This window comes from Penicillium daleae (assembly GCF_028827525.1).
Source record: "Penicillium daleae strain IBT 16125 chromosome Unknown utg000007l_segment0_segment0, whole genome shotgun sequence".
In the NCBI taxonomy this organism is placed as follows: Eukaryota; Fungi; Ascomycota; class Eurotiomycetes; order Eurotiales; family Aspergillaceae; genus Penicillium; species Penicillium daleae.
This window is the reverse complement of record NW_026623155.1, coordinates 2468900-2493002: the sequence shown is the minus strand read 5'-3', so window position 1 is coordinate 2493002 and position 24103 is coordinate 2468900. Positions and strand designations below refer to the sequence as shown.

Here is a 24103-nt window from a genome sequence, read left to right as displayed (position 1 = left end):
ACCTGAATTCTTCAATATAGTAGACTAGAACTCTCATTCTATGGCTGAGGTCATTCAATTCGTCTTCTCATGGATGAATACCTCCGTCGGTGTGGCTTCGTAATTACTGGCAGATATCTATGCTTTCCGTGCCTTCCGACGGCTGCACATCCTTGTATTACGTCCCCCACTTCACACCTGCCATGACGGAGGGAATATTGGATAGAGCCGAGTGAGCCTCGGCAGTTGCATATTGATTGTTTGAGACATTTGAATTAACATGATCATGTTATGTTCTTACAGCATCATTCACCAAATGCAATATATTCTTCTGAATCTCGTAAGGATGCCATTTATGTACAATGCAATAGACCCAGGCTCCACAAGTAAAAACGAGTCACTCAACCCCAAAAGATTCAACACTTCTTAACATCCCCCTCCCCATCCTGTTTGAAATCCTCCCAACTAGCTCGATCCGACCCATTAGGACGACTAGCCCTGACAAACTGATTATCCACACCCTGTACCACAGCAACGGGACGCACCACCTCAATATCCGTGTTATGCGCTTTCGAGAACCAGCTCTCAGTCAACGCCTGCTGGTTCGCTTTCGAGGCAGAACCAGCGGGCACATACAGGTGCGGGAAACGAGTCTGCATGCCCTTGAGGACCGTTGACGAAATGCGATCGACGCTGTCGCAGTGACGCAGCTTGAAGAAATCGGCTGGCTGGGCAGCACGTAGTTTCTCCTGTACCTCGGCAGGGTACTGGCCCATGGCGAAGAGAAGAAGGTCATAGTGCATCAGGGAGGCTTTGCCGTGATAGGAGCCACCGGTTTTCGCGCGGTGGTAGAGACCAGAGAGAGCGGCGATGGCGCCCATGCAGCCTGTACCGTAGTCGGAGATTGGGAATGGGGGAACGACGGGGTTGTCGAGGCCCATGAATTGGCCTTGAGCCCACGCAACACCGGTGACCTGATAGAACACTTATGAGTAAATTGACCATTTGACAAGAGTTCAAGAATTGACTTACGCAGTCCGCAATCTGCTGCCAGCCCGCTCGTCCGGCCCACTCGCCTTCATAACCGAAGCAGTTCTCATTCACGTAGACGATACCCTTTCCGCGCTTCTCGGCCAGTGCAGCCATAGCTTGGGGGCCATAACCAAGCTTTTCGAGTGCTCCGGGCCGATAACCGTCGACAATGACATCGGCGTCGGCTACGAGCTTCTCAAACTCCTGCCGTCCAGCCTCGGTCTTCAGATCAAGGTCGGCGGCGTGCTTGCCCATGTTGCCATCTACCTGGAAGAAAGGCACGTCGGACAGGTTGGGGCTAGTGATCTTCAGTACGTCGGCGCCATACTCGGCTAGGATGCGTGTAACTGTCGGGCCTGCGATGATACGGCACATTTCGAGGACTTTAACACCCTCGAGGATCCTCTTGCTTCCGGGCTGGCTGGCAGGGAAAGGAGTTGGGGCCAGGTTTCCTGGAAGCTTGTCTACCTTCCATGCAGGCTCTTGGACGTTCAATTTGCCCTGCTCAATTGTTTAGCGGGAGGTCCCATCATCAGAGCTGTGCTAGAGGTACATACGTGGGGAGTCTTGACAAATTCATCGTACTTGAGCGCTGGGACACCGGCCTGCCGCCTCTCCTTGTTCATCACCTCCAGCTCGGAAACGGTATACTTTTGCACCTTCTCCTCGATGACTTTGATAATTTCCTCATAGTCGGTCAAATCTGGACGGTGGCCCTCGAGACCAATCATATTGAGGGTCGAAGTGGCCTCTAGAGAACCGTGGATATGATAGTATTCGCCAGGGATCTTGGTCCTGTATAGATTGGCCGACATGCGACGGTACCCGTTCGACTGTGCCGCCAAAAGATCAGTATCTAGAGGGATTGTGAGCAATACCATTCTTTTTTCCTCTTCATACGCACAGCAGCTTATCTAGGACGTACCCTTCAACTTAGACTTGACATTAGGATCCAACTTGGACAATCCATCGATTTTCGCCATGTATGCCTGGCATCCGAATGCCGTTGCACCTTCGAGGCTCACTTGAACGCCACGCGGCTGCGTAGCCTGTCCGAACCGCAGATCCGCAATTGCGGCAGCGACGGAGCCCTCAATACCCTTCAAAGCCGCCAACGTCTCGGTCTCTTTGAACGGGATTGGGAAGTAAATTTCATCATGGCTGGAAGAGAATGAAACATGGTCTTTGTTCGCCTGCACCTGTGGTGGTAGGTTGAAGCGTTCGGACTGTGCGCAGAGGTCGGAAAAGATTCGGCTCGTCTCGCGAAGGGGCGAATATGGCACACCGCTGGTGTGACCGTTGCTTGCCATACTGAGCAGTTCTTTTCGTGTCGTCGTCGCTCTTGAACTGACAACTGGGTATGTCGGTGGATTTATACGAGTTTGTCGTTTGGCAGAGAGAAAACGTCGCGTTGGTGTGATGCTCAGTCGGCTATCTATAGAGTTGCGGGGAGTGTTTGCACGAAGTCTTTAGATCGTCGATTATGCAAAGTAGAGCAAACCAAGAGGCCAAAATTTCGAACCGCGCGACAGGAAGGAAGAAGCAAAGTCTATATACGTGTACAAGTATGACAGCACTAGAGTCGGGTCAAGCAGGCCGGAAGTTTTCCCGTCGGGAGGCAACTGCCGCGTATCGGCCGTCGGGTCATATATCGAGTCTACGGATATAGAACTGACATACTGCGAATACGCAACTGGCTTGACAAACACTTTCTGAACCTGCAAACCACAAAGGGACCCCGCAATGCAGATCCGAAAATGAAACCGTTGCGGTTCGGAGACAACCCGTTCGGATGCGATACGATCGGATGTGGCAGTCACGTGAGTAACAGGGTGCCATGGATGGCAGGCGCAGAAGAAGCTACCAAGAGGTACCAGAGTCACAGAGGGTGTGCTAGAGCATATGAATACTTGTTCAATGTGGCTCATCAAAGTCCGCTGACATGACCACGATCGGATTTATGGACGGCCACTTATCGCTGCTTTTCACTGTCAAGTCTTCAACTAATGTTTCACCTATCGGGCAAGCGGCAAATGTATTGCATCTCCGTTCTTGTTGTCGGACTGTCCACTAAGAGGGAGAATTTTATATATTGACTTCCAATTGATATACTTTGCCTGCCAAATATGTATGGAGTTGATGACAGTATGTTTCTGGCTACGGTCCCCCCGTGAGATGTTTTAATGTACATAAGCGATGTGGGGGCTGAAGCCCCAAGTGTGGCTGGGCCTTGCTGAGCCTCCAAACAAACCCCCTCAATCTTCACATCTCCGTCTCCAATCTCCCGAGCACCCAGTCACAACAGCCCCTGGACGGAATTCTTCCGCCCAATTGTCTCTATGAGCCACGCATATGAGGGAACCATGTCTGGGGTTGACATTGTAGGTGTGGTAGCCAGCATCGTACAGATCGCCGAATTAGGGCGCTGTCTGTCCGTCAAGCTCTGCACTTTTTGCCATAAATTCAAGATTGCCGACAAAGCACAACGGTATCTATCCAAAGATGTCGCACTCACCTGCAATGTCCTGTGTCAATTGGGCGACAGCTTGGGGCAAGATGAGTTGGCTTCCTTGTATTCTCCGGATGCCTTTGAAACAGCCCAGGTTGTTCTGAGAGAATGCGAGCAGGTATTCGGGGACCTCGAGGCTGCCATCGAACAGCACTCTCCAGATCCACTATCTCAGTCTAGCATTGACGAAGTGGCTCGCAAGTTCAAGTTTATGATGAACGAGACCTATCTTGATACTGTGGCGGGAAACCTGGACAGGTTAAGATCAACCATGCTTCTGATGCTGAATGTGGCTATATATGCTGGCCAAATCCGGAGGTATCTCTCACCTAGTCCTTTCTTCCCTTGAGCCCCACTAATCATGGAGTAGTCAACGAGAGACACACGAGCTCCAAGAGCAGCGCCATCAGCTCCTCGTTCTGACCAGTGAAAAGATCGAGAGTGAGAAGGACTATGAGAGGCTTACCAGAACCCTTGAATTCACCAGCCTTGCTGAGAAAGGTGGAAACGTGAGGAGCCCTACCGGTGGTAATCAGCCAGACCAGCCGGATGAGACAACAGACGAGCTCTACCACGATCACAAGACACCAACGCAACCGCCACAAATGCTACAAGCACAAGCAATGCAGAGACAAATGCAAAGTCAACCACAGAGTCAAGAGCAGAGTATCCCGGCGACGGAGAAAGTGTCCATGGCACAGATGCGGGTCTATGAAGTGTTACGAAATCCGCAGCAGCGACGGCAAATGATGAGGGACATCTTTCAAAGCGAGCCAGAGATGCAGGAGCCGCCAGTGTTACCCAGTCAGCATTCAGTCAATCTCAACAACAGCAACCAGCCATTCAATCAGCCTCCAGACCAGCCAAATTCGTTGAACCATGGCCAACCAGATCCGCCACCACCATATTCACCTCTAATGCAGGCTCAATCCCGAGCAACCGAGGCTGGCATGCCTTCAAAGACGGATTCTTTTTCAGGGACTCCGCCGGTTGCAATGGATAAGTCCGCTGAAAGTGGTGCCAAGCAGGTTTCCCCTAACCCCGGCGTTCCTGAGGTATGTGTTTCTTCCTCGACAAATCAGGTCTCAGAAGATTGATACTAAAATATCCTCAAGAAGCCAAAGGCTTTCGAATTGGACTTCAGCCTACTTGATGATCCGTCCTTTATGGAGAAATTTGACTTCGACCAATTCTTGAGAGACGACGACGACGACGACGACGACACCTCAAGTTCCAAGAATGACCTGAACCAATTGATGTCGGATATATTCAGTAGGGAAGCGACTTCATTGCAAGATGAGGAAAACGAACATCTATCTAGTCAACACACGCCGCGTGACTCTAGCAATCCATCCCCGAAAGGAAAGAGCGAAAAACGGAAAGCCAAGACAGAATATGGGATTACTCCTGCGAATGATAATTCGGAGCCTTTGCCAAACTCCGAGTCTATGTCAGAAGAGGGGCGATCTAAGACGATACCGCGGGACCCAAGCACTTGGTCGGATGAATTATCGTGGTCTACGGTTGGTCCGCCTATCGCAAATGCTGGAGCTGAAACTGGAGCCCTTTCGTCAGCGGCCACAGAAGATCAGTCTTTAACCTCGAAGGATGCGGAAAATGAATGCCTGGATGCTTGGATTCTGCGATGGACAAAATTGGAACAGACGGAGCTGAAGTAGCTAGCCTACCTGGGTACGATGGCTTGACATTGCTGGGTTTGTGAAATAAGCAGAACAAAGCGAATATCTACAGCCTGGGAGGACATTAACTGTTTTGAATCGTTATGCTTTAGCTGTTAAGCCATACTCATATCACTGATATAACAAGTTGGTCGTGGTATCACTCATTTTATAGGCCAGCCACCAGATAATGATCATGGGGTAGCGCTGCGGCCGAGAGTAGATATTTTATTCGAAGGATAAATGACACTACCCATCTCGGTGACCAGTGGAGAGTCATCTGATTTAGCATGATCCTCAGCCTCAATATCGCCGAGTTAAGTTAATCGTAATAACTCAAAGGCAGATCCAAAGTACGACACTGCTCGGTCTCATCCAAATCCACCATAGAGGACGGCCACTGCAAACGCCGCATCTGATAACTGCCGCGCTTGAAAGGCGTCCATGGGCCAGTTTCTTCGACCTGTCGAGTTGTATTGACATATCCCCTTACTTTCGTGTATTTCACATCCGGCGTTGGATTGAACGTTCGGGCAAAACTAGCCCAAGAATCCAGCACGAACTGCTGGAACGGCAGATCGAAATCATCTCTCAATGCAAGGCTTTGACGTATGACGTTGCCGAATACATAGTAGAGTTCACCAGAGTGACACTTGAAGTATTCTTGGTTTGGATCGCCGTTGGGGTAGTCTGTTGTCACGGGTGCTTGGCAGAGAGGAGGATTAGGGGACCAGCCGGGCATCTGGTAGGTACGGTTGAACTCGTAGAAAAAGATTTCGGGGAATATGTGGTTGTTGAGTCCAGCGTATGCTGTTGCTTGGTCGATGCATCGGAACATTCCGTCCGTTGCCACTCGTGCTGTTGTGTTGAAGATGTCCAGTGTCTTGTTGGAGCCAGAGGGTACCGGGAATACCTGGCTTGGGGCAATCGTTGATGGTAGGCCACTTATGTTCAAGAACTGCTGGATGGTCTGTCCGTCTGTAGGATAGCTAATCATGGCAGCACCGTCATCTCGAGCTGTGCCAAGCATCAAAGGTACCCTCGCGGTAGAAAGGCTCTTCAGGTCGAGTTCCGAGCTTTGAAGATATTCTCCATCCACAACAAGGTAGCGCGCCGAATCACTGAGAGTGGAAATGGTCAGCGCGGGAATGGCTCGTAAGCATTCAAGCTGTGAGTGAGCATGTGTGCAATTCGATTCTCGCAGTATAGCGTCACCGACCACTTTCATCTCTTCCTTAATAGTGTAGTACTTCGAGTACGTCGTACCATATGCCAGACCACCAAGATTGCTCTGCATAATCGCACCTGCAAACTTCCCTTGAGATTTGGGCGATGCCAGCAAGGCCCGGACTGATCCTGCGCCTGCCGATTGCCCGAAAATAGTGATTTGGTCGGGATCGCCACCAAAGTCCTGGATATTGCGACGAACCCACTCAAGCGCGGTGATCTGGTCTGCCAATCCGTAATTTCCATTTGTGACGCCGTCGTTCAAGGCGAGGAAACCCAGTGTGCCCAGGCGGTAATTGGTAGTGACGACGACCACGTCTCCTCGCGATGCTAAATTCCCTCCATCGAATGTAGGATCACTGCCTGTACCACTTGTGAAGGCACCGCCGTGAATCCAAAACATCACTGGTTTCAGCTTTTTGCCGGAGTTGGCTTTTTGGTTTGGAAGATATGGAGTCCAGACGTTCAGGAAGAAACAATCTTCTGATCCGTCCGAGCCCTGCACACACTCGGAGCCGTAGTCGAGAGCAGATACATGATTGCCGTTTCCTTCATAAGACTCGGAGTAGGTCCATCGTTTTGGCTGTTCGGCATATCGAATGCCAAGGAAACGAAAGCTGTATCGATCACGGAAACTGGATGCCGGTTAGTCTAGAGGTCCAGCACATATCAACTGAAGGGCCTTACCCAGTGAGATATTGCTTATTGGAATTGACAGTGACCTGCCATGTAGCATTCGTGTTCTTTTCATCAGGCGTAGAATATGGAGCAGTCTGCGTACATAGCACTGGCAATTGCTCATTTGCAGAAGTTTTGTTCACGTGGCCGTTCACATCCACGCTGGACGGTGTACCGTGGACAGGGGCAATCCAATACCTCTGCTCGGGGGCGTATCGTCCTTGCAAGACAAGGTAGTCTAGATCGTTCTGTATATTCTCGGTACCTGAACTTGAGTCCCATAGCGACTCGCCAAGGCTGTTGCAACTATTCAGGGCACTCTGTAAGGGCATTGCATCCAGTAGGAGGACACCGGACCCAGCATTGGGACTGGAGCTTTCTATAAAATAGATTTAGCACCATGCCATTCCAATCTAATGGAAAAATCGCCCTTACCCAGCAAGTCATTGTGAATAAGAATCGATATGTCGGTATCCAATGTCCCCGTGCTCACGACTGGCCTAGCCGCCAATCCCAGACCTAGCATAAAATATGGAAGAGCACGCGACATTCTGATAGTCACATAGTATATTCCAGATAAGGGGAACTCAATCCCTGCCGAAAATTATCATCAAGCAGCTTTATCTATCTTGAAAAATCGGTATTTCCAGTGGACTCCTCTTCTACTCCCCGTGTCCCATTTAGCCATCCACTAGTAACCCCGCGCCCTCGCCGGCAAAATAGGTTCCACCGAAAGAGCCGTAGACGATGCTATTCGTCCGGCCACATGGAAAGGATCTCAAAAGTGCAACTGAAAACTTTTTTTGCCTATTCTGAGTGAAAGCGACATTAGCTTCTTCAAAAGCGATCGCGTGTAGAATCCATGGAACAAGTATTCAGTTCGGACAATCGACCTCCAAGTTTCGGCGGCAAGATGGCATCTCGCGTGACTTGAAAGGCAGGGATGCTGCATCTGACGTTTTTTTCTCAGTCTTTACACGGAAAGTGTGAAACAGTCAGCATTTTGTCGTTGAAGAATTTCCCCGTAACGTGTCGATCCATGGCGGCCATCACGGATAACCTGACGCTCAATTCGTTAACAGCGCTCGGTATAACTTGATAGATAAAAGCTTCACTATCCAACAGAGCGCCTTAACCCGCGGCTGCCAGTTGAACCTCCTACTTAGGTCTTTCCTTGTCGTGCTAAATATGCAGCGCCCCCGGCCGACCGATTCTTTTCTGCTGGCTCCATTTCCCCCACCATATCCCGCGCTGACAGGTCAAGCCTTCATTCACGAGTCATTGCGAGATAAATCTTGGGAAGCTGAGATTCGAGGGCTGAATGCACAGCTCGGGCTACGGTTACCCTATATTGATATATTGAGGGGCTGAAGTCCGAAGTGTGGGGTGGGGTTAGTATCTCGACCGTGTGGAGGGGAGGATGAATTGTACGATGGCCGATGAACTGTATTGTGTACAATCTATCGAGTATGAAGAGAAAATAATCAAGTATGAGTTTGTACCAATGAAATTGCCTCTAGCGATATCGAGCAGGAGAGTGTGACTCTTATCCAGGAAGAGGGATTTTCCTTTCTTTTTGTTGGTGGGGGTCTCGGACCATTAGACGAGGGTCACAAGGGCATACTGGACTTGCAAGTGAGATAAGAAGCAGATAGGAAAAGCAAGCAGCACTTGGTAAGGTATTCACCATAAAGAAGATTGCTATCCCTGGCCGATTCCGGTGTCAAGTAGTCTCACAAACTATCGCACGTACATTAGAAGAGTGGGTATATACGTCCTACATCGGAGAAACAGTCACTATACCCACCACTGGTGCGCGATTCAACGGAATCAAACTTTCTACCCGCATGATTTACCTCAGAACCATGAAAAGCATGCAGTCTATCATTCAATCATTCAATAAACGACTTGGAGTTACGTGGATATACAAATTCCAATGCCCAATGGTAATCGCGGATAGCGCCATGCTGAACAATCCAAGTATCCCAACGCAGACCTGGATATGGACGAGGCCGCAAACGACCAGGATGGCATTCTTCGGGAAGAAAAGCCGAGGATTGAAGGTTCGCTCAACGCTCAGAGAAAGCACAGTAGTCAATTCTTGTGGTTTTTAATTATATGAGTTATTTTTGTGGGATTTACTTCTCCTCGGGTCTAAATGTGTAGTAGCTCAACCCTAAGCGGGTTAAACTAATATTGCCCCCACGCCGACAAGGGGAATGGCCCAAACTGCGTCATCGCAAGGGACACCCCCAACGGGATATTAGACCCGCCGTCGTATTAACGACCATGATCTAATCTAGGATTGGCGATGAGCAGAAGGTAATTAGTAGTATGGAATTGAATTCTTATTCGAGGACAAACGTCCAACTTGCTTTTCGAGTCCACCTCAACAAGCACCCAACAAGGCCAGATCGGAAGACACGGGCCGCAAAGGAACGCCGGACGATATACAACGAGGGGCACTAACATTCCAGCAGGCTATCAATCGAGGTGCTCCATTCAACCAGCAGGTCCAAAAATGCAGCGAAGGAGTTGCGCATTCCCGAGGGTGGCTTTTGTCTCCAAACTCAACCTAAAGCAGCGGTCTAAACTCTCATTCCCATTGTGTACGTTGTATCTGGGTTGTCATGCTGTGGCTATTTCAGGTACCTACAGTAGTACAGTAGTAGTTCATTGTAGAGAACGGGCAGGCAGGCATTTCGCACCGCGGCTGGCGCGAGTCCCCGAACCCCCGCGCAGACTGTGGGGGACACGCGTCGAGGGAACAGCGAGGGGGCCGTGTTTTAGGAGTTGGGGGGAGAGGGGTATGGATGGACGGAGGTCTGTATGCAGAGAAGCTGGGCATAACTAGTCAATCGAGTGAGCCTCTCCTGTACCTTGTACAGTCATCACAAACAACACGTCCCTGGAAGACGCGGACGGTATTCGATACTCCGTACAGTACACGCTTCGGGCACGCTGCCAAGGTATCTCGGTACTTTGTGACGTCAATGCACAGACAGACTGGAGCGTCAGAGTCCAGATTCCGGCGGGCCCCAAGGACCCGCTTTCGGAGTGGATTTTGGGGATTGTAGTTCAATTTGGAGGGGGAGGGGCAGTTGAGAGTTGGAATATTGAATTTCAGAATCGATTTGTGTGGGATGGAGCAGTCGATGGGGAATAAAAGGTAGCGAGGTTGTCGCGAGTACCTCAGAAACTACCAAGTCCAGTCGACGGAGTACGGATCGGGAGAAGCGGAAATCCAAGAAAGTAGAGTTTCTCAGGCCAACTCTTCTGCATACTTGGCCAGACCACGTGCCGGCAACGGGGCTTATCAGTTGCAAGTGCAACTTTTGGCCCGGCAACTGGTGGTAGACCTGGGAGGGTACTGCTCCAGAGCACTAGGGTTACGCCCTGCTTGGAACCCGGTCGACTCCTACCGCGATATGCGTGCACGAGCACCTCTGGCCGCTTTATGAGTGGCCGATAAGGTGCACCGGCGGGCACGGGGCCTGTACAGTTGTACATTCAAGAGGGGTTTCCTCGAACCCTAGAATATCCGAGCCTGTTCTGAGCTTGTAGGTAGGTACCTGATGTAGGTACCTTGGCACTCGTCGGATCAGCAGAACTACAAGTCCCTCAGTGCCAGTGAGAATGGAAGGATCTCTGTTCCCTCGGCAGATCGGTTCAGGGATGATGGAATGGTTCGACCAAAAAAACACAGGGCATTCATCAAACACCCAATCACGAGGATGATACTGGGTATATTCATGGTCATGCTCGACGATTTAAAATCACGATGTCAAGATGGTCTCATCTTGACACTACGACGATGGCATCATGCACAGTCCTGTACGGAGTCACTCTGTATACTACGTAGATCCGCGATCGGGTATTTACTTTGGGATACTTTGGGACTCTCCAGTCCTGTTCCACCTACTGGTATGTATTTCTCTCTCTCTCTGCCTATGACGGAAAGGAACACGATCACACGCCCTTCCAGACCCAGTTGAATCCCCGGAACCTCCCGGGCTTGCTGGCTCTCCGAAGCGCCAATCAACACACCCACGCGCTGGCCCTGGACAGCGTCTGCGGAGTCCCAGACTTGGCCAGTCCAAGGCGATCAGAAGTGGAGTCAAGGAGGGGGAAGGTACTCTGTCGGAGGTAGCCTTACGAGTGATAATAATAATACGTTCTCCTCCTGGTACATGATTTAGTAGGAAGAGTATGTACATGTACCCTAAACCGGGAGCGGCTGAGTTGGACTTGCCCCGTATACTTCCCCCCTCGTCACACTCACACAAGCCCCTCCTCCTCCGCCAGCCCTGATCTACTTAGTCTCGGTGACTTCCTTCTTATTCTTCTTTTCCTCCGTTCTCTCAGACCATCCTATCTCAGGCCTCCCAGCTGTGTTCCCCTCTGACCCATTCGGACTCGACCCCTACCCGACCCGATCGCGTGGTTGATCTGTCCCCCTTGCCGCGTCGCCTCTTACCCGCTCCGAGTACGTGCAAAGTACCAAAAGCACCGCGCTCTCTGCAATCTGCCGTGTCCGGGTCTTCTTCCAACATACACACACTTTCATCCATCCACCTCGACACCCGGTCTCTTTGTTCTGAAGAGGTGAGTTACTTTCCTTTCTTTGTTCGCCCTGGCCACCGTCGCCACCCGTCGTTCCAAAGAACACCTCCAATCGCGTGGCGCGGCGTTATCGCATTTTGTATGGAACGGGACTGACTCATCTCCGTACTTGTTTGCGCGCGACAGACAGACCTTCTCTCCCTCTCTTCTTCATACCCAACATGGCTGCTTCTCAGACCAACTCCAGCATCGCGATGGCTCTTGCTGGCAAGACCAAGACCGCTTCTGTCGATATCCCCCATCCCCGTACCGGCGCGGGCGTCCGCAAACCTGCGTCGCGACCAGGCCACCCGGCTATGCTCCCAACGCCACCCAACTCCATCTCGCCCACCCTCCCCCCACAAGCCTTTAAGCATCGCCCCGCCCTGTCACCCGGATCGCCGCTATCCACAGTGCCCCAGTTGGACTCTGATATCGATCTTCAGGATGCCGTCGACCATGCCAATAGCCAGACTCACCCCGAGCCGGCTGCGCATGAGGATCTCGATAGCGCCGGTGCGATCACGCCCGCCATGCTGGCCCGATACCACCTGCCGGAGATTCTCCTGCAGCAGGGCCCTCTCGCGATCCGTCACGTTATGGGCTTCCTGACTACCTCGGTGCCTGGGTTCTCGCGCATCCCACCTGCAAAGGCGCGTCGACTCGTCGTCGCCGCGCTCGAGGGCCGCGGGAACGGCGGCGAAGCAGGCGGCGTGGATGGCGATGTGCTCTTTGAGAAGGTCGGCTGGGGACGCTGGGACGCGCGCCGTCGCGGGGACTCCCCGCGCGATCGTGAGCGCTCGTTCGCCGTCTCGTCGCCTCCGTCCAGCCTGGCAGGCTCGTTCCAGCAACGCGGGCTCCAGATCGAAGGCCGGCGCGGCTCGACCTGGTCGGCAGTGCGGAATCAGTACGGTGTCAGCATGGCGGACTCGACGGCCTTCTCCTATACGGAGGATTATGGCGGTCACGAGGACCTGGACATGCTCGAACATGAGGCCGACAAGATGTCGCTGGATGGCGACGACGGCCGCGAGTACTGCTCTTCCTCCGAGGCGCCGGACGACCTACAGGACGACGAGTGGGACGAGGGTGACGTGACAGACGAAGAAGATTGGGCGCAGATCGGCGCGGATGCCTTGCGCGCCCGCTCGATGAACGGCGGTGGTGGTTTCGTGCGTAACAGCAACGTTGCTGCTCGTGCGAAGCCCCTACCACTTGGGCCGTTCGGCAACGCCAGCTTCGGCGGGCCCACTGCGGCCAAGTCGGCGCCCCGCAACTTCGATACTCAGGAACGCGCTGCGGTAGAGGCGCTTCTCAGCCTGGGCTCTATGTAAAGGCTCTACGATTCATCATCATGACCGGCGTTCTTGTTTTTTTTGTCCCTTTGATCAGCCATTCCTCCTTTTCTCTGGGGATTTCTGCACGTTCTCATTTCTACACTTGGGTTTCTTTGTTTCCGGGATACACTTTACTATTATCCATAATGAGGTCGTCAAGGCTGGACCGGACCGCTCTTGACGCTTTCACTTCCCTTTCAGGACCACTGTCATGAAAAATACCAAGCTGCAGTTTCTTTGCAGACACGGGCACCACTGTTGCCACATGACTATGATTGGTGGGCTTGTTGTTATATTTGTTTGGCGTTGGGCATGAATACGTTCGGACTCGAATTCGAACGGGCGTTTTACACGGCTGTTTCCTCCGGTTTTTTTGTCTCTTATGAAACGGCTTGCCATTGGCACCAATTTCCATGGCGACAATTTGGCTACTTCTACCATCGCCGTGACGTGTCAAGCCTGAGTACCCCCCACTCCTTTTCTCCTGTCTCATTTCCTTGGGCTAGCAAGTTCTTACATTTGGGATTGTTGTTCGGTTGTGTTGTGGGTTATATGGCATTTTGGATTTCTCTTCTCTTTTTTGTTTCGCATCGAGACCCTGGGCTTCAACCATACCCTGTGGCTACTCGCTTCTTTTGTGGTGTACTCATTTTCTAATATCCACCGATTCTCTTGGTTCTCTTATTATTTCTTTGGTTCAGTTGAGATTATGTTTTCCTCTCCTCTTTCTGGTGCCGCCCCGGTTACTTTGGCTACTCGCGGTCATGCAGAATGTTTTGAGAAGGCTGGTCGTCTTTATTGCACTGCACTGGTCTCTCGGAATTATTCTGTGGCTTGCGGATTTCCTTTGTGATTGTTATTCTGGACTCGACATTCCTGGTCATCTTCACTGATTTCACTGGGTTCGTTGGGTTTTGGATTGACCTGCTTGATCCCTGGCGTGCTGTTGGGATTTTGTGTGTATGGTCCCTTCGTCAGGTTGGGTTTGAGTGGGCTTTTGGGGGTAGTGAGGTGAGATTTGTCTTTGGGGTTGACGGCCTTGGGGGTATACATTCGACCTCCAGGTAAACGGCCTGGTCAGTTTGCGTGTTGGATTTCAGAATGCCAAGTACATAGGCCAGAATGTGTATCATCATGCATGGCTTCTCTAGGTAGTTGGTTAATCCATTACGCTTGTGTTGGAAGCTTCCCTGGTAAATTCCTTCGTAGATTACGTAGTATGGTAGTGAGGACAATGAATTGTGTTTGACATTGCTTGCTATACGCTTAGCATTGTCGGAAAGGTCCTTCCCTTGACTATGAGCAGGCGGGCCTGTATAAATCCAACACACTCCCCCTTCTACGACTTTCCTTCTCCAACATCTCCTATCTACAAACCACGTCACTCATATACTCTATACACACATAACACCACACCGTATTCATTCAAGTCTCCTTCTTATATGACTGAGTGACTGACCGACTGAGTTGCATATTCCTCATTAAACCGTGACTGGGAGCTCCCAAACGCTCTTTTGCAGATCCCCTCGCCACACTTGTCTCCACTGCACCCATGAGACTGCCTATCATGGCACTGATCCCATCTCGTCTTCTAGCTCTTAGTATTGCTTGTGCGCGGAATCGAGCGCTAAAGTCGGAAATTCCCAGAGCAATGCATCTGACTCACAGTAGGTTCAAGTACGGAGGTAACTGCTAGAAACCATCTATACGAAAGCCAGGGTAGTCATTTGTCTTCCTGTTCAATGCTGGGCAAGGCCACGAACATGGTCACGACGCTTTGGGTACAAGCCATTGGGCGTTGGCCAGGTTCGGCATATAGGTATAGTGGATACTAGTGGATCCCAGAACCCCTGCCCCGAGTCCAAGTCGCTCATCGGCGGTACAGTTTGCACAAGCGACGAAAGGAATATTCACGATTGGCTTTTTACTCATTTTGAGCACTCGGTATCAAGACCGTGCTGTAAGTCTGCTGAGTTGAACTTGAGTATCTCCTACTCACCGTCTCAATCTTCTTAGGTGATTTGTCAGTGATGATGTACCATTCTGACCCGGCACGTCCTCGACAAGATGAACCTCCGCAACCTCTGCATCCATGTTGTTCCTAACAAGGATAGGGTTACCAAACCTGGCGATCAACCATCACCGCAATCTTGAACATTTTGGTTAACCAGAATAAAAAACCCCTATCTTGGGTCACTGCAATCAAGGAAAGGTAAGCTTCTCTTTTCCATCATTGCTACCCTCGGATTCATGGTTGATCATCTCGCACTAGCACAGAACAGGGTGTATGATCGGGGTTTTCAGAAAACTTCAAGGCTGGAACCATGCGGAAATTGCGACTCTCATGGGACTCATGAGCGAGTCCCGCCTGTTCGCAGGGAAGAAGGTCTGAAACGAAGATTTCCGCAACGCATATATTGGCAGCCACGAGCTCTGTATTCGGGATCCAGAGTGAGTTGTGAACTAAAACGCCTATCTTGACCGTGTCTCTGTTAACCAACTAAATGTTCTCCAGCGATTCTTGTGTGTTTCTTACCCTGTCTACATACCCTGCGGTATGCAACGATATCGACTATATTTATATCTTTGATGAGAGGGCCACCGAACCAGTGAACTTAGTCAAGTTTCAGGCCTTGACCTCGCTCCACATAGCGAGCAAGTACCTTATGACAGGATCCCAAGAACCCTATTGGCAGAGGTCTGATTATTCAAGCTGGGTCATCAATGCTCCCATCCCTCTTCGCAAGAGGCTGCCAGATATGGCCCTTTCCTCCTTCTTGCCCACTATTTCACTCACATACCAAAACAAGGGGTCTTATACTTCTTCTCATGACGTTGCACCTAGAAGCGTGTGTGCTACCTGGTATGTCCAAACGATGTCACGGAGTGTGCGCTTGAAATCATCCAGGCCCTATGCACCAAGAACGACGAAGACATGGTCAGGGTTTCCCTCAACAAGCGCGTACCTGTGAGCTCACAAGCCACATTTACCCTTCCAATATGCACCAACATTGTCCTCGACAAGCAGGGCAAGTACCAGATTTCACCTCCAAAGGTCAAGCTATCAGACGAACACGTCTATCTGGTTACCAAGTTCCTCTCCACCCAACAACGCAAACAGAAATTTCACCTTGGGCCTCGCACTCCCCCTGCGGTTACGCAGAAGACAAGACCTCCGTCAACCAACGGACTTGTTGACTTACTCCATTCCGGCACTATCTATCGGGGTCAGAACAGGATCCCTTAGAAGTTCGTCGTGAACATGAGCCAGCAAGGCATACGTGCTGGTTGACAGCTTCAAGCCAACATGGGCACCCGGCTTCTGGAGCCATTATCATGCTCGCTATATCATTCACGATTGTATCTGACTTTCTTGTGATGTGTGGTGGTGTGTATACCTCTCGGGAATTCTCACACTCGCCAGCATCTAGATAACGCCCTCCGTTAGCGGCAAGTCCATAACACGCTCATGGCGGTCTTGATGAATCAGACAAGCGACATCGCTGGCCAGTACAAGAGAGCTTGTTCCATGGGAGTTGCAGAAACGGAAGACAAGTCACAATCCAGGCCACTTTGCCATGTTCCACGGCAAGGCGAGTCAGCTGCAGGCCGTCATCCTCCTGAGCTTGGTTCTCAGTGCTGAGGTATTCCCTCTCCCGTTTTCGAATTTAACCCGCGGTGGTTGGATCGCCAGGCCCGTCTTCAGTTCTCACCGGCGATGGAACTTGATTTGAGAACGATTCTTTTCAATCCTGCTCTGATGTTTGTATATCACTCCTCGAGACTCTGATGTGGTGTTATACCAGTTACTGAGTTCGTCAACAGGAAAACCCAGCTTCTGAACGGGCTATGGAGAATCGGTGTAGGCCAGATATATCACTTGCCCAAGACGCTGTCCGAGCAGCTATCATGCCCATTCCTTGACATGGAAGTTGTCATGAATACTCTCTAGTTCAAAATTGTGACGACTTTTGTGACGGCTCTATAATTCTTCCTCTCTCCACAGCCCACAAAAGCTGGGCGAAGACATTGCTAGAGATGACCTCAACCCATTTCTCAGACTGATGAGCTATACTTTCTCTACACCTGCCTTCGGATGTCCCAGCCGTTGGTGAATGGGAAGGCTGGAACAAGGTGAGATATTCGACGGTATGCAGTGACCTTCCACGACAACGGAGGAGGAGGGATTTGCCGAGCGTCCAAACTTTTGCTACATCATCCGTTCATGGAGATGGATACGCTTTGGAACGTGGATGGTCAGACCTTTGACTCGTGGGTGGAGGGTATGAATTGGCAGCTGAAGGCTCACCGACTCGGGTCATTATGGTGGGAGGTTTGATGATGCTCCTGGTCGATACGTGTGGAAAATCTGGAGGTTTTTGTTGTGATGTCAAGTTGCTGGTTGGAGATAGACAGGAAGTGATATAGGGATTTGGGGGATGTATCTACCACTGCGGTCTATCTTGTCATCGTGGTTGCAGGATCTGATTTTGAGTTAATGCAATATAGTCAACGCCTTTGAATACTGTGCTACTTGTCTAGGGTAGTATACAGCAGGAAAGTATACAATAGCGTATTCAGTTACTGCTAGGGGCAGTAGATTCTACCTAGAGGTCGTGGTCGATGATCAAGATGGAGAACCATTTGAGTAGAGTATCATGTTGCGGTCCATAAAGACATTGGTAGATATAAATTCACTGGTATACCCGAGAATCAACGATCAATATGCGGACGCCAGTAAATACACAAGTAGCCAAACCCAGCCCTATCCATAATTCCAAAGAATAACCAACCAAACAAACAAACCACCACTCTTCGAGAGCATAGAGACCCTGAAAAGAATCAAATCCCAGATTCCAATACCACCCCAAGCCCTCAATCCCCAGCTCCAGAATCAAATTGGATACCCACACCCACAATCCCATCACTCATTCATCATTATCATGCGCACTATTAATCCGCTTCCAAACCTCCGCCTCAACCTCCGCCAACTTCGACCCAGCACTCTGCATCCACCCCTTAGCCGTACTCAAAAACGAAGGCTCATCACCCTCGGGGAAAATACTACTCGCACCACCACCCCCTCCACTGCTATAATGCAGCGGCAGTCCCGCAGCCCCAGACGGACCTCCGCCAGTCGGGGCCTGGTACACAGACGAGTATGGGGTTGACGTCGAGTTTGGAGTGTCGGATACAGTGTGTGGGGAGCGGTGGTAGGCGTAGGACGAGGTGAATTGGCTCGAGGGCTGAGGCTGGGGCTGATACTGGGGCGTTGTTGTAGCTTGCGCGGTAGATGGAAGGGAAGGAGACACAGCTTGTCCTGCCTTTGGAGGGGTGGAACTGTAGATTGTTCGCTTGTGCTTGGTACTTGTGGTACAGCGCCCGGTTGTGGTGGAGGAGGGGATTGTGTAGACGTTGTTGTTGGGAAGGTTGATGTTGGCGTTGGCATTAGATTGGATGCTGGTTGTGAGGAGGCGGCTGCTGTTGGGGCAGGGAGGCTTGCTGCGGCGCCTGGTTGAGCTGGGAGACTCTCTGGCTGTGCGGCTGCGTAGAGCGGGGAGTATGCTGGTGCCGTGGCCGTGGCTGATGTGTTCTGGGGTAGTGTCGCAGTGGTTGTTTCGGCCTCGATTGCGGTGGCGGGTTGAGGCTCGATTTTGGCTGCTTGTGTTTCCTCTTCTGTTTTGTTGGCCTTGAGAGGTGCAGAGGTGTAGGTTTTTATGCTTCCTGGAGTCGACATTATGAATGATTTATATGGGATCTGTGTGAGAGGCGATGTGCTGCGAAGGTATAAGAGGTTGGGTGTCTTGAAAAGAGAAAAGAGCAGGGGGAGAGCTTCCAAGCCCCGACGTCATGCGTCTTCCGCAGTGGGGCGCTTACGGCTTTGGCAGTGGGTTCGTTGCGGAGAGCTTCAGGGGGGCTGGTGATCTTTCTTCAACAAGGGATTGCCTAGAAAAAGATGTTGTTCAGTTCGTCTTTACGGGTTGGAGTCGAGGATGGCAAGGAAGATTGGTTTGCTTTGTTGGTGGATTCGGAACGCTTAAATATTGACGCCACGTATCAAGAATGCGAGATCCAGGAGTTGATTTTTGGAGGAACGAGTATGCACTAGGCAAGACACATGGACATGATACGCCTAAAAGTCTCTGCAATACTCATCCCTTCTACCCAAGTAGACTGTAAAGCATAAGCTGGATCCACGGCAACGGCAACACAGCCAAATAGGTGAACCCATCACCAAAACTACGATTACTTGAGGAGAAATTTACCAAGAAGATGTATACGCCAAAGAGTACAATTTTGAAAGAAAAGAAAAAAGAGTTTGCAGGCAGTAAAGTACATTGGGTACAAAAAAAAAGGGAAGAATCACACCATTCTATGCTTCAAGATCCCCCCGAACCCATTCCTTGACGCATCTATCTTTTGCAATGCCACAACCTCAACTTTCCCGTGTCCCGGAGTTATAGCCAGACCAGGGGGTTGTGTTTCGCATCCCCGACTCCAGTATAACTACAGGTGGCAAAATATGAAGAACAAAATCAAACCAGACGACTCCTCGCTAGGGGCGAGTCATCTATTTGAACTGCTTGCCGAAGAGGATGAGCTGAACCTGGTCGTAGATGGACAGGACACCAGCACCGGCAACACCACGGAGGATGTTAGCACCGGCACCCTTGAAGAGGGACTTGACACCCTCCTGGGCGACGATCTGGCGGGCAGCATCCAGGGAGGACTTGTACTTGACGGCCTCACCAGAGGTCATCATCATGCGACGACGGACAGTGTCCAGAGGGTAGGAAGCAACACCAGCAGCAGTGGTAACAGTCCAGCCGAGCAGGAAGGAAGCGAGGAAAGAGCCCTCAAGAGGACCAACCAGGAGAACGGGCTTGATGGAGTCGTACATGCCGAAGTACAGACCACGGTAGACGACAATTCCGAGGACGGAGGGACCGAAACCACGGTAGAGACCGGCAATACCGTCGGAGGCGAGGGTCTTGCGGTAGACGTCAACGAGACCGTTGAACTGACGGTCACCGCCACCCTTGGCGGACTTGGCGTCGTTGGCCAGACGGGTACGGGCGTAGTCCAGGGAGTAGACGAAGAGGAGGGAAGTGGCACCAGCAGCACCACCGGAGGCAAGGTTACCCATCATCCACTTGGCGTAGCCATCACGCTCCTTCTTGTAGGCGAACATGGACTTGTAGGTGTCACGGAAGGCAAAGTTAAGAGCCTGGGTGGGGAAGTAACGAATGACGTTGGCGGTGTTACCACGCCAGAGGGAGACGACACCCTCCTGAGCGGAAGTGCGCTTGAAGCAGTCAACGATACCGTTGTACTTGCGGTCAAGGCGACCCTGCTTGAGCATCTCATCCTGTTGTAGAGGAAGGCGGGTTAGTGATTGATCAATCGGGCGAAGATAGTTCATAACAAAGCAGGGTCCGACCGACACACGGACCACGAGCGAGAAGGAAAAATTTTTCATCAGGTCAAAGCATTGGCCATGTCCATCGGAAAAGCCAATTGCGACAACCCATCATGTATATGATTCTCCGCATCTCGTTCTGTGTTGTGTTCGGTCGACAGGACTGCTTGTCGAATTGTAGACTAACCTGGTTCTGGATCAGGAGCTTGACACGCTCGATGGGGGCAGCAGCGGTTTTGGAGACAGCGGCGGAAACACCACCCACTGCGAATCAGTTAGTATTATTGATCATGATGAGGTGAAGCGAACCCAGCGCCCAGGCTGGATGGCTTTTCAATGGTATCGAAACGTACTCAGGAAGTCGACAACGAAGCCCTGTGAAAAATTTTTGTTAGCGCCATCTGTTGACACGCGTTGTGATTCCGAGCCAGGCCAGCTGGGTGTTTCTCAACTCCAAACTTGCGATCACTCTGATGCATCGAGGACGAATTCGATGGCATCAAGATGATATTCGTTGCCAGTCGGAGTCGATTCCCAGCTCAGCAGGCGGGTGTCATAACTGGTGAGAAGAATGAGAGAGACTTACGGGCATGCCCATGAAGGACTTGTCGCCCTGGTTAACATCACCGGCGGCCATTGTGAAGGTTGCAAAAAAGAGATAGATGCAACAAAAAAAAAGGAGGAGAGGGATGGAGTGATCAAGGAAGAAGGGGGATGGGAGGGAAGAAAAAGAAGAAGAGAGCGAGAAGGGGCGGAAGGGGGAGAAAAATACCTGTACGCGGGTGGAAGCGAATGGTGGCCACTAGCGCCCAATCAGGAAGGCCAGGGGCCCCTACCGTCTGAAAGGACGCGGTATGGCCCTGTATTCTGCCGTATTGACTCGGGGCCCTGCCGATATCTCCCGATCGCAGAGATTTTTTTCTTATTTTTTTGGGGGGGGGGCCCAAGTGGCCATTCTTTGGCCTCAGCATAGAACTGGTTTCATCGCATCGAGTATCTCGATTAACCCTATAGCATCACTCTTTGTCCTTCAATCCCTCCATCGCCCTTCCACATCAACCCGAATTCCCTGAATATCCCGACGGATCATGAGCCCTCAACTGTTCAAGACCATCAGGTGAACTGTAGTCCGGAGCAACGGCGATGTCCATGCGTCTGGCTGCGGTAACACTCGGTACGGCGTATCTTTCCCCGTCCAATGCCGGCCCAGCCTCCACATCCACACCGGGGCAACCTCCTTTTTCCTGGGCCCGAGTATCCGAACGAGAGGCCCGACAAATTGGGGCTTGCCACCGACTCCCCTTCCCCGAGAAATTCGAGCCTGAATGTTCACCTACGCAGTTAGCCATTTGCCTCTGAGACCGTTAAAAGAATTTATTAGGAATATGTCCTTGATGATTAGCTGGGTCGTGATGAATAAGAGGCTCGGTCCGAGCATAGACGGGTAGATTAAACTCTGATGAAGAATTTCACTGCGACGGCTGCAAGGTAGGTTTTGCCTACAGTGGCAGTGCAAAAGTTTGAAACTATTTCCTACTCACCGCCTATTACCCACTAGTTATACCGCCTACTTCTAACACGCGACGCGTTTATACACCACATTACTATTCTACCTACTGTATTATCCACCACACTGCCTACTACACTACCTACTACACTGCCTATCCTATCTACTATTTTGATATGCCTCCTATCCGCGTGGGTAGGCGTAGGCCTACCCCTAGGCCTAGGCCAGCGGTATCACCACAACAAGCTCGCCGGCCAAAAGCCGAGCTTGATGCATATACACGCACAAAGTTCGTGGAGTTAAAGGATGTGGCCGGCTGGACCTTCCAGCAGATTGCTGATTATTATACCGACTATTCAATCAATACAATCAAGACTTCCTACTATCGATCACGTTCAAGAATCAATAACGAAACCTCGCCGCGCTCTGGCCGACCACGCAAGCTTAATGAAGCTGATAAAACTAAGCTTCTTGAAGCTATTGATGAGAATCCTCGTATTACGTACGAAGATCTTCTTACTACTGTCGATAACAAGGTTAAGCGGCACTCGATCTGGCGGCTTTTACACGAAGAGGGCCGACGCAAGTGGCTTGTTCTCGATCGGCCAGGCTTAACGCCCGCCCATGCCGCCCAAAGACTTCGGTGGGCACGCACCTATGAATATTTTACACCTAATGATTGGGCTCGTGTGTTCTGGTCTGACGAATGTACAGTTGAGCGTGGAATTGGCGAGCGCCGCGAGTATACTTTTACTCCCCGCAATAAACAAATTCAAGAGCGTGACGTTCGTGGAGTTCCGACGAAGGGGAAACAAGTGAAACAGATGTTTTGGGCTGCATTTTCTGGAGCTACGCGTCGTACTGGCTTAGTTCCACTATTCCGAAACCCAGAATCAAACCGCCGAGGCATTGATTCGACTGTGATTCGTGATCTATACGTTCGAGTCTTACCTACTTTGTTCCTTCATCGAGATGGTATCTTTCAACAATATAATGCCTCTACACACACAGCGTATATCGTCCGGGATGCGCTACAGGAACTAGGTATCGAAGTTATGGAATGGCCTGCGAAATCTCCTGATTTGAATCCTATTGAAAACCTGTGGACATTGCTTAAAGATATGATCTATAAGCTACATCCTGAGCTTAAGACTATGCGCAATAACGATACTACACATACTGCTTTGATTGCTGCGGCGCAAGAGGCTTGGGATGCGTTAGATCTTGATATACTAGCCAATTTATCGGCTACGATGCCTCACAGGGTACAGGCAATTATTGAGGCAGAAGGGTGGTATACAAAATACTAGGTTAAGGAGGATTGGATCTAGCCGTTTTAGTATTTTTTACCTGGCAGAAAATTCTTGGCGTTGAGGGAAATAGTTTCAAACTTTTGCACTGCCACTGTACATGTCGATATCGATGTGGGACATTTCTATGCATGTACCTAGTACAAACTAGATAGATCAATTTTTCCATGCCTAGAAACCCCCGACAGGACAGTCCTGAACGTGCCAGACGACAGTATGCCTTTCTGGGCAAATACCCATACCAGGTTCGATGTATTTGATATGAGACATTTTCACTCAGTGGCTATTTATGTAGCGGGTACAAACTTTATAGTGGAGAGGAGCCGCATGTGAAAAGTACCTGAACAAGGACAGGTACGCGCCAATAATACGTCCGGATCCACTTTCCAACTGGGATCCTCGGCCCTGTGGAACGGCCATTTGAGACTGTTTTGACATGGAATCCACAATAGACGATAATCATACAAGAGTCCAATTGAGTGGGAAGTTAAGAGTCGAATGGAATTAGATATCCTAATCTGTAGCATCAATCCTATGACCCGGCCAGTTTGCTACTCTTCAACGTTGCCCAATGCGGCTTGTTTGTCCTTAGGTCTATCAAGCAGCATCATACAGCGACAACCAGATTCTCTTCTTCCAATGGCTTCGAAATTGGATTCATGAGAACAGCTTTCTTACCATGTACCAACACTAAAGTCTATTCAATTGGAGAGATTGCTATCCGCATGATCCAGTGTATCCGTTATTTCGCTGGGGAGAATACCCGGCTGGATATATATGTGTCCATCCAGCCAGCGAGGTCCGTTCTGTGCAAAAGTTTTTA

General features: G+C 50.7%; 8 protein-coding genes across 8 annotated transcripts; 4 read left to right on the top strand and 4 right to left on the bottom strand.

Moving 5' to 3' along the window:
- Positions 1–395: 395 nt before the first annotated feature.
- On the bottom strand, positions 396–2321 carry N7458_008071 (CAIB/BAIF family enzyme; the record flags this gene model as incomplete). The annotated part of the gene is made up of 4 exons (XM_056911453.1): positions 396–953; positions 1012–1512; positions 1569–1867; positions 1937–2321. 4 exons carry the CDS (start codon positions 2319–2321, stop codon positions 396–398), a joined length of 1743 nt encoding a protein of 580 aa, XP_056764279.1.
- A 1029-nt stretch (positions 2322–3350) lies between these two features.
- Positions 3351–5199, top strand: N7458_008070 (uncharacterized protein; the record flags this gene model as incomplete). The annotated part of the gene is made up of 3 exons (XM_056911452.1): positions 3351–3838; positions 3891–4575; positions 4636–5199. The coding sequence occupies 3 exons, from the start codon at positions 3351–3353 to the stop codon at positions 5197–5199; spliced, it is 1737 nt and encodes a 578-aa protein (XP_056764278.1).
- A 322-nt stretch (positions 5200–5521) lies between these two features.
- On the bottom strand, positions 5522–7654 carry N7458_008069 (uncharacterized protein; the record flags this gene model as incomplete). Its single annotated transcript, XM_056911451.1, has 3 exons — positions 5522–7061; positions 7114–7483; positions 7540–7654. The coding sequence occupies 3 exons, from the start codon at positions 7652–7654 to the stop codon at positions 5522–5524; spliced, it is 2025 nt and encodes a 674-aa protein (XP_056764277.1).
- Positions 7655–11888: 4234 nt separating this feature from the next.
- Positions 11889–13040, top strand: N7458_008068 (uncharacterized protein; the record flags this gene model as incomplete). The annotated part of the gene is made up of 1 exon (XM_056911450.1): positions 11889–13040. The coding sequence occupies one exon, from the start codon at positions 11889–11891 to the stop codon at positions 13038–13040; it is 1152 nt and encodes a 383-aa protein (XP_056764276.1).
- A 2938-nt stretch (positions 13041–15978) lies between these two features.
- N7458_008067 (uncharacterized protein) lies at positions 15979–16290 on the top strand (the record flags this gene model as incomplete). Its single annotated transcript, XM_056911449.1, has 1 exon — positions 15979–16290. The coding sequence occupies one exon, from the start codon at positions 15979–15981 to the stop codon at positions 16288–16290; it is 312 nt and encodes a 103-aa protein (XP_056764275.1).
- A 1681-nt stretch (positions 16291–17971) lies between these two features.
- N7458_008066 (uncharacterized protein) lies at positions 17972–18780 on the bottom strand (the record flags this gene model as incomplete). The annotated part of the gene is made up of 2 exons (XM_056911448.1): positions 17972–18367; positions 18412–18780. 2 exons carry the CDS (start codon positions 18778–18780, stop codon positions 17972–17974), a joined length of 765 nt encoding a protein of 254 aa, XP_056764274.1.
- An 834-nt stretch (positions 18781–19614) lies between these two features.
- N7458_008065 (putative mitochondrial ADP,ATP carrier protein (Ant)) lies at positions 19615–21100 on the bottom strand (the record flags this gene model as incomplete). Its single annotated transcript, XM_056911447.1, has 4 exons — positions 19615–20412; positions 20651–20727; positions 20817–20838; positions 21050–21100. 4 exons carry the CDS (start codon positions 21098–21100, stop codon positions 19615–19617), a joined length of 948 nt encoding a protein of 315 aa, XP_056764273.1.
- A 1046-nt stretch (positions 21101–22146) lies between these two features.
- Positions 22147–23280, top strand: N7458_008064 (uncharacterized protein; the record flags this gene model as incomplete). Its single annotated transcript, XM_056911446.1, has 2 exons — positions 22147–22165; positions 22232–23280. 2 exons carry the CDS (start codon positions 22147–22149, stop codon positions 23278–23280), a joined length of 1068 nt encoding a protein of 355 aa, XP_056764272.1.
- Between the last annotated feature and the right edge of the window lie 823 nt (positions 23281–24103).